Source organism: Macadamia integrifolia, chromosome 8 (assembly GCF_013358625.1).
Source record: "Macadamia integrifolia cultivar HAES 741 chromosome 8, SCU_Mint_v3, whole genome shotgun sequence".
Taxonomy (NCBI): Eukaryota; Viridiplantae; Streptophyta; class Magnoliopsida; order Proteales; family Proteaceae; genus Macadamia; species Macadamia integrifolia.
This window is the reverse complement of record NC_056564.1, coordinates 5,953,736-5,963,625: the sequence shown is the minus strand read 5'-3', so window position 1 is coordinate 5,963,625 and position 9,890 is coordinate 5,953,736. Positions and strand designations below refer to the sequence as shown.

The 9,890-nt window shown below is 39.6% G+C and overlaps 1 protein-coding gene across 1 annotated transcript in view; it reads right to left on the bottom strand.

The window, feature by feature from the left end:
* Positions 1-1,258: 1,258 nt before the first annotated feature.
* Positions 1,259-9,890, bottom strand: part of LOC122087560 (transcription factor MYB3R-3-like) — a 15,232-nt gene continuing 6,600 nt past the window's right edge. The window contains exons 7-8 of the mRNA XM_042656728.1: positions 9,129-9,257; positions 1,259-2,633 (exon numbers count right to left, since the gene is read on the bottom strand). Coding sequence (XP_042512662.1) covers positions 1,535-2,633; positions 9,129-9,257 — 1,228 coding nt within the window. The 3' untranslated portion in view covers positions 1,259-1,534. The remainder of the gene's footprint in view (positions 2,634-9,128; positions 9,258-9,890) is intronic.

The window sequence follows — 9,890 nt, the reverse complement described above, 5'->3', positions numbered from 1 at the left end:
ACCCATCCATAAACATGAACCTGTGGAGGCTACTACTGGCTTCACAGGGGGGCATACATTTGTCAACTGAATCATTTTACCAGGGATCCAAACCTGAACAAACATGCACTTCAGCCAGAACTGTTTAAACCTGAAGTATGGATGATAAAGATTCCACAATTATTAATTGTCAAGATGTGCAAAAACTTAACCCATGCCTTCAGACCCAACTGCAACTTTGTCAAGGTTTCTGTCCACATGAACACATCATTGGCTCTAAAAGCATTAATTGTCAAGAAGAAAGCCCTTTCAAGTAAAGTCTCAGTAAGTTGAAGAATACTGCTATTATTTATAGACCCGTTAATACTTCTAGCCACTGTTCATAGATTTGAGAAATCATCTTTTTATGTCATGAAGATGACAAACCTCTGCTCAGTAGTAGTCAAGATTTTATTAGATGATGCCCAAGTATCAAAATAATGGGCAATGGAAAAGAAATCTGTTCTAAAAGGATCTTTATTTTCAATGTAAATTTTCATCTTATATTTGGTTGGCAAGAAATGCACGAAAAACTTAATAAAACAAAAGTAATGATGACACTAAGGAAAGAGGCTTCCTTAACACTAACATCCGAGAACAAGATAGGAGACTGCCTTCTCAATGATATAACCCCGTTTTTTGGTTTTGAGGACTTTAGAGGTCTCAATTCTACGGCCAAAGCTCTTCAGCCTCCAACTTCAAGATTAACTTAACCCCACCAAATCACCACTAGTGAAAAGAGACAGATTAGATTCACATTATATTAGGCATCATAAACTTGCTTACTTAAATATCAGAAATAACTAGCATAATATCTAACAGAATAAAAAGAAAACATCAAGTTGACATGCATTTATTTTGACTCAGCATTGAGATGTGTTGATGAAGCCTCAACTGACACTTTAAACCTTCTACTGGTATCATTCTGAAGGAAAAAATTAAAGATCAATATCTCAAAATGGTTTCCAATCCAAAACATGAAACCAAAAGTATGCACCATGTTGCAAGGGGTATAAATTTCTTAAATTACCATAATCTGCCCTCCAAGTTAGGTTACATAATAATCAACCAATGAACATAAATACATATGCTGCACAAACTCCATGCATGCATGTAGCATTTGTACTGTTATGGAGGCCGGTAAAAATGCATATACATCCTGACTGAAGTATTTTTATTTATATATGTAATTAAAATGTGAATATGATAAAGTATCCATATCCATACACAGAAAGCATGAGGGTAAACAAACTCAAAAAGATTATATATAAAACAAAGAGCAAATTGTGAACACCATAAGCATGGCTGCAGTCAATTTACTTTTATGGCATGTTACAATCAGGTCGTGGTCCAAGTCACCAAGATCTTGAATTTACTTCTGACTTGATTACAAGGAGAAAGAAAATGCAAAAGAGGTAACATTAACAAACATTACATGGAAGGATTGTGCACCAAGAGTTCATCAATGCACTAAAAAGAATTACCTAGTTCCAGAATAACCTTACACTTTATGTTACTAGGTGACCCCCATCTTTGTTGCATGTAAACAGTCCTCAGTAGCATAAGGAGTCCCTTTAATAGCCAGATTCCCAGATTTAGTATCACCTTCAAACTTCTCTTCATTTAAAGTGAACTCAAGTTGTTTTTCCACAGACTTGAATACTGCAGTACGTTTTGATCTCAAACGATAAGGAGGAGAAGCATTAAAAGCCTTCTCATAGTACTGTCCAACACTGCCATCACCATGACATGAAGGACTCTCACACAAATTTCCACTTATAGATCTTGTCCATTTCAGACTGTTTCTGGTACTTTCTTTTTCTTCTGGTGCACTTAATCTATCCTTGGCCTTTATTTCATCTGTTTCCACAATTTTCTCAGGGGATGGTGCAACATGTGCTTCCCTCTTTCTCCTCCTTAAGATAGAGGGAGTGTTTGGGAAGCTCTTAGCAGCATTCTTCAGTATGGATTCTGGGCTTTGTCCGCCTGAAAAAGAACTCTTCACACAAGGTGGAGTGAAGAAACTGATAGGTGACATAGTGGGGCTAGAGTTATATGACTGGTACATGGAGTAATACGTGTTAGAGAAATCAGAATCCAAAGGAATACCACAGTTTTCTAGATGTGGTGGCTCATAGTACAAGGAACCAAAAGTTGGAACACCACACTGTGACAGTGTTCCAGCAACCTCGTTGTCTCGGTCAATTTCATCATTGCTGTCACCCTTGGGTGTTGAATCAGATTGACTACAGCTATTATCCAATTTTGATGCTAGTGGATCACATTCAGCATCATCAGAATTAGTATGCCTATACGAAGGTAAACATGCTGAAGCATCTGTGTCTAGGACTGGTGGGCTTGGTGATTCCAACTGATCCTTGGAGCCTTCATCCAATTTACACAACTCTGCAACTCCTGAGGAAACTTGAGCAATTAAGTCCACTCCTTTACTGGAAGAAACAAAGGACTTCCCTTTAACTGCTGGTTTTGATACATCTTTGGTACCGTTTTGCAGTCCAGTTTTAGGAACTGGTGGGAGTTCTCCAGTGGCCAAATAAAAATCTAGCTTCTTCTTTAAGGAACTGTTCCAATGATTCTTTATGGAGTTATCAGTCCTGGGTGACAAAACCTGGTTGTTAATTCAAGATACAAGGTGAAGCTATGTATGTTGAACAAAAAACTAAAAGCACTCAAGGCATGGAAGCCACCTAAACAAAGCCCAAACCAATAAATACATCCATCCAACTAATAAACATACGTCAATGAGAAAATTCACAGAGAAATAAACTAGTGTCGTGAAATAGTAAGTAAAGAAGAAACCTGGGAAACAACAATCATCCAACTGTGCAATGGTAACATAAGAAATTTCAGAGAGTAACATAAGAATACATATTTTGGTAAAGAAACCCATGGACCTAGCATGCAACTGTGCAATGGTAGGGAAAAAGATCCACCAATTGATGGTGGTGTTAAATAGTCATTTGATCCGAAGACATATATGTAGTTTACTGAGTTTCTTTATTTGCCCACTATAGTCATCCTCAGTATTTATGGGTGGACAAATTCAAGAATCAACACTAACCCAGAAAAGCCAAGACAATCATGTGATAGTAACCAATTTAATTCATGAAATTTTTTACAACTTAGCCACACTTTCTTGATGGTTCAAGAAAAGGTAGATTAATGATTCTGATGATCATATTGAACTCAGTTACAGGGTAAATCTCCAAGGGAGGCCAACAGAATATGCATCACCAGGAATAAACATTTTCTAATGACACTGATCATTTGCGCAGCATGTAGCTGTTCTGACGGTTGATCATATTTATGGTCCACAAAACCTTATTCTGTCAGAAATGAAGTCAAATAATATGTTCATAGGTGAAATGTGTTACAATCCTAGATACCTTGTAACCAAACCAAAAGAAAAAGAAAAAGAAAGAAAGAAGAGAAGAGAGAAGAGAGAGGTACAACTGAAGGAGACTCCCCAAAAGATAAGAAGAAACCTGCGATCTTACCAGAATGGTTTGATCGCAGGTTTTCCTAACCTTAATATTCTTTCATAAGAATGGAAATACAAGAATACCCCCAAGACATAAAGAAATAACCCTAACTAAAAGTACTGGGCCAATAGGACAGCATTGACCCTATCGGTCCAAGGATTAGCGTCAGTCTCAACACTCCCCCTCAAGCTAGAGCATACACATTACCCATGCTCAGCTTGGTACAACTATTACGAAAACTAGGAGCAAACAGAGACTTAGTGAACATATCGGCCAACTGATCTGACGAAGGAACAAAAGGGGTCTCAATCAGCTTCTTCCGAACAGCATCACGAACAAAATTGCAGTCTACCTCTATATGTTTGGCCCTCTCGTGGAAGACGGGGTTGCTAGCAACGTACACCGCAACTTGGTTGTCACAATACATCTTCATAGGCTCAGTCACGGGAAATCCCAACTCCAAGAGTAAAGACCGTAGCCACATCAACTCAGCAGTGGTATGAGCCATAGCTCTGTATTCTGCTTCTGCACTGGATCGGGCAATGGTAGTCTGCTTCTTACTACGCTAAGTAACCAAATTACCTCCAACAAATGTATAATAGCCCGTAGTAGATCTTCTATCACTAGCAGAACCGGCCCAATCAACATCAGAATAACCAACTAGTTCTATATGACGATTGGGACGATAAAACAGCCCCTTTCCAAGAGCCCCCCTCAGGTAGCCAAGAACATGGATAACAACGTCCCAATGAGCTTTCTAAGGAGACTGCATGAACTGACTGAGTACTCCAACAACATAGGAGATGTCCGGACGTGTCACAGTAAGATATATCAACTTGCCGATCAAACTCCTGTATTGATGCATCCTAGAGAGGTTCACTATCATCAAACCCAAACTTCTAGTCAGGATCCATAGGGATATCAACAGGTCTGGAAGCAAGCATATCAGTATCAGACAAAAGGTCCAGCACGCATTTCCTTTAAGATAAACTGATCCCTTTCTTGCATCGGATCACCTCAATCCCAAGAAAATAATGAAGTTGATCCAAGTGCTTGGTCTGAAAGTGTTGCTAAAGAGAAGCTTTCACTTCAGAAATTCCTGCCTCATCATTACCAGTAAGTATAATATCATCAACATAAACTACCAAGACAACTAGTTTATCACCTCTGCGACGATCAAAGACAGAATTATCAGAATAACGCTGAGAAAATCCACAAGTAACTATGGTAGCATTGAACTTGTCAAAACATGCCCAAGGGGACTGTTTAAGTCTATAGATAGCCTTGTGTAAGCGACACACACGACCTTTATTCTCCCCCTGAGCAACATAACTAGGAGGTTGCTCCATATATACTTCTTCTTGGAGATCACCATACAAGAAGGAATTCTTGATGTCTAACTGAAACAAGGGCCAATCAAAGTTGACAGCAAGAGAAATAAGTAGACGAACAGAGTTCAGTCTAACAACTAGGGAGAGGTCTCAAAATAATCAACTCCATATATCTGAGTATACCCCTTGGCAACCAGACAGGCTTTCAACAGCTCAACAGAGCCATCAGAGTGATACTTAACAGTGTACACCCAACGACACTTTACCAAATCCTTACCAGGAGGTAAATCTACCAGACTCCAAGTACCACGACTTAAGAGAGCATCCATTTCTACATCCATGGCAGCTTTCCATCCAGGAATAGTTAGGGCATCATTATGGGTGCGGGGAATAGGGTTAGTAGAAAGTGACAAGGTAAGACCATGGATGGGAGAAGGAAGATGAGACAAGGAAACAAAGTTATCAATAGGATACACAACCATAGATTTTTTAGTACAAAAACGTGTGCCTTTCCTTTGAGCAATTGGTAAGTCATCAAGCGGAGAAGGAGGAGGTTCTTCATCAGAGAAAGGCGGCAATGGAGGAAGTGAATCATCTGGAGTATTGGTTTCTCCACTCGGCTGTCCAACCTTCTTCTGGCGCTGATAAACCTATAGATGAGGTGAGTCACTGGCACTGGGCACATCAGGGAAGGGTATGAGAGATGGAATGGGTGGAGGAGATGGAGAAGTCCACTCCATACCAGACTGGGACACCTGAGGAGAAAAGAATGATGTGCCTTCAAAGAAGGTCACATCGGTTATAGCACTTATACCCTTTCTGAGTACATGAATAACCCAAAAAAATGCACTTAGTAGACCTAGGAGACAGTTTATCTACTTGCATATCCAAATTATGGACAAAACACACACAACCAAAGACTCAGGGAGGAACAGGAAAACTTGGCAAAGTAGGGAACATAACAGAAAAAGGGGACCTATCTGAAAGCACTGAAGATGGCATGCGAATAATCAAGTGACATGCAGTTAAAACCCCATCACACCAAAAATGTTTAGAAACATGCATATGAATCATAATAGCATGAGCTACCTCGAGTAGATGCCGGTTCTTACACTCTGCTACCCCATTTTGCTGTGGAGTATAGGCGCAACTAGTTTGGTGTATCATCCCACGGTTGGCACAAAAATCAGAAATATCAGTTTGAGCATATTCTAAAGTATTATCAGAATGAAAAATCTTAATCAAAATGTCAAACTGAGTTTTTATTTCATTATAAAATTGCTGAAACACATAAAAATTTAGATCTGTCTTTTGACATGTAAAGCTATGTAAGGCGAGAATGATCATCCACAAAAGTCACAAAATAATAAAAACCAAATCTATTACTAACTTTGCAAGGACCCTATACATCAAAATGGACTAAGAAAAATAAAGACGAACTACGAGACATAGAGCGAGATGGGAAAGACACACGGTGATGTTTTCCCAACTCATAGGCCTCACATTCTAACCTAATCACAGACTTAAAACTAGGAAATAAAAGTTTTAACCTAGCTAAAGATAAATGTCCTAAACGACAGTGCCATTGGAAAGGAGTCACATCTCCAATAGTAGTAGCAGCAGCAGCAGCAGCAGCAGCAGAAGAAGTAAGAGAACCACAGTTGAGATAATATAAACCATCTTTTTCATGCCCTCCACCAATCGTCTTCCTCGTGTGAAGATCTTGAAAAACATAGTAAGAGGGAAAGAAGGTTACTGAGCAATTTAATGAGCTAGTTAACTGGCTCACAGAAAGAAGACTTAATGGGAATTGTGGAACATATAACACAGAAGATAAATTCAGTGAGGATGTGGGTGATATAGTACCATGACCAAGAACCGGTGTAGAAGCACCGTTGGCAAGAATAACAAATGTAGAACTAGTACTAGAAGAAAAGGTTTTAAAAAGTGATGACTTACAAGTCATATGGGCAGAAGCACATGAATCAATGATCCAGGGGGTAGAGGTAGTGGTAAGAAGGGCTGAGGTACCTGCATGAGCTAAGGTGATAGCAGATGTAGACCCACCATTAGATGTATTAGAGGATGCCTCGAGAGTATGCAAGCACTGGAGCAAATGATTGATGTCATCGCACAGACTGGTAGATGAATCTCTTGAAGAAGGTTTTGGTTTAGCATCAACGGAAGACACTGTGTCAATACCATCATCTGACACTGTGTTAGTACCATCATCTGACATTGCATGATTGGCTAACTGGGTTTCCCACTCTGGCTTGCCATGCTTTTCCCAGCGAGTCTCTATAGTATGGTTGAGCTTCCCGCAATAAGTGCACTATCAAAACCTCGACCAGCCGATCCACGACCCCCCATGACCGCGACCGCGACCACGTCCACGGTTGGTAAAGAAGGCAGAATTATCTTTGGAAGACTGATCAGATTTAGTTGATGAAGTGATACGTTGCAGTCGCGAATAAGTGTCATTCAGAGTAGGAACAGTATCGCCTGCAAGTAAATGGCCCTTCGTTGCCTTCAAATCATTATTCAAACCAGCCAAAAATTTGGAAACGAAAAATTCTTTCCGTTGAGCCTTCAATTTGTCAATGTCTGTGGTCAAGGGCTGGAAAACATTAAGTTCTTCAACCATTCCCCTGAAAGTACTATAATACTCTGAAAGAGATCTGTCAGACTGGAAAAACTGGAACATCTTCTCACAAATATCATAAATACGGGTCATGTTCTTTTCTTGAGAGTAAGTTTCCTTCAAATCGTCCCATACTCCCTTTGCAGTAGAGTGAAACATGACATTGGTAGCAACAGCTGGTTCCACACTATTCCACAACTGAAATAAAATCAAATCATTCTCTTTCATCCATTCATCATAAACCTTGTCAGATGATGAAGGAGAATCAGAAGTAGTATACTTAAGTTTATCCTTGGCCATAACATAAACCTTCACAGATTAAACCCAAAGTAGGTAATTCGAGCTTCCCTTTAGCTTAATAGAAGTAATTTGGACATTGACATTATCCGAGGCAGATGCAATAGTCACAAAGGTAGTAGACTTGGTCTCAGCCATGAGAACCAAAAATAAAGTAGACAAATAGAGTCGCGGATATCTGGCTTCCACCCAAAAAACTTCACCCGAAAATAATTTACCCAAAAATAAAGTAGACAAATAGAGTCCGATATCTGGCTTTCACCCAAAAACTACCAAGAAAAATAGCAAACCTACCTAAACCATAGGACTAGATATCTGGCTTCACCCAAGAGACCCGGGTTCGATAACAAAAGGGAAGAAGATGGCTGCAGTTCAAGTTCTTCAAATCTTCAGCATAGCACCAATAGAGCATGATCCATACACCAAATAAATCACTCCATGTGATTTAATCCATAGTAGATGCAGCAATAGGTGGCTGCACACCAGAAGATTTCAGCGCAAAACCGAGATCAGCAACGAGGATTTTGAAAAGCTTGATTTGATTACAGAGGCTCTGATACCATGTTACAATCTTAGATACCTTGTAATCAAACCAAAAGAAAAAGAAAGAAGAGAAGAGAGAAGAGAGAAGTACAACTGAAGGAGACTCCCCAAAAGATGAGAAGAGACCTGCGATCTTACCAAAATGGTTTGATCGCAGGTTTTTCCTAACCTTAATATAATTTCATAAGAATGAAAATACAAGAATACCCCCAAGACATAAAGAAGTAACCCTAACTAAAACTACTAGGCCGATAGGACAGAATTGACCCTATCGATCTAAGGAACTAGCGCTAATCCCGATAGGGATTAGCGTCAGTCTCAACAAAATGAAATTACAAAAAAAAGGGGGGAGGGGGGGGGAAGTTTTAAATGGGACGTTTGGTTGGAACGCATGGTTTCAAATATGGTTATGCTATCGGCCGATCCATATCAATGCCGATTACTTGGCCGATACCGTATCAGCGCAATGGCCTACAGTAAGAACAAAATTATCCAAAAACCCACTTTTTAAGAAAATGGGGCCAAAACCATCTGACACAGGCCAATCCGTATCGGTATCAATATTGGCGGAGACCAATACCGATATTTTAAACCATGGTTGGAAGTAAAATGAAAAGAAAATTTATCACTTTACTTCACTTGGAAATTTCCATTCATATCATTTCTAACAAATAGAGAAAATTTATCAGTTTCTTCACTTGGAAATTTCCATTCATATCATTCTAACAAATAGAGCCTTAATAGGTACTATATATTTTCATTCTTGGAAACATTAAATCAAACTAGAACTGATACCTTCCAGGTAAGACTTTAGCTATTTCAGCCCATTTATTCCCATGTGTCCGGTGAGCATTCATAAGTGCGAGTTCCTCCTCCAAGGTCCAAGCATCTTTTCTTATCATCGGATTTAAATGATTGTGCCATCTGTAAAATAATATTAAATCACCAATTTTCCCTTTCTATGAAAATGGAAATCAAACAGCCAGGAAGTCATAATGAAAAAAAATTTCCTACACGGTTATCCTTTTCCCCCACAAATTTAGAAGCACATAAACATGAAAATAAAACAGAAAAAAGTCAAATTAACTAAAAATTGAGGAAATTTCTTATAGACATAGAAAATTCAAAAGTCTCGGCATCATAAATGGCTTTTACATGGCCCATGGAGGAAGAGCTTCCCATGCGGCGACGCTCATTGTGCCATGTTGATGGGTTATGATGTGACTATTCTGACCATTGGCTAAAAAGAACATGGTCTGGATTAGTCACCTGTAAAATTTCAGAGCCTAATTCAATCAATCCCCCCCCCCACCCCAGCCCACCCCGCAGTGTATTGGCATGCATCTCCATATATGTCCACGCACAAGTACTGGTGCTGGACATTCAAAGCTCTATTTTCCACTTTGGAAAACTCGTTTTGGGATGAAATTTGACAAGTGAACAGGGGACCATAAGGCCTACTTATTCAAAAAGTATGGTCCCATCTGAGCTGGTATGTGGCAGGTATTTGGGCCTCAGAGGAAGCCCTTCCTATGTGAGATTGGGGGGGGGGGGGGG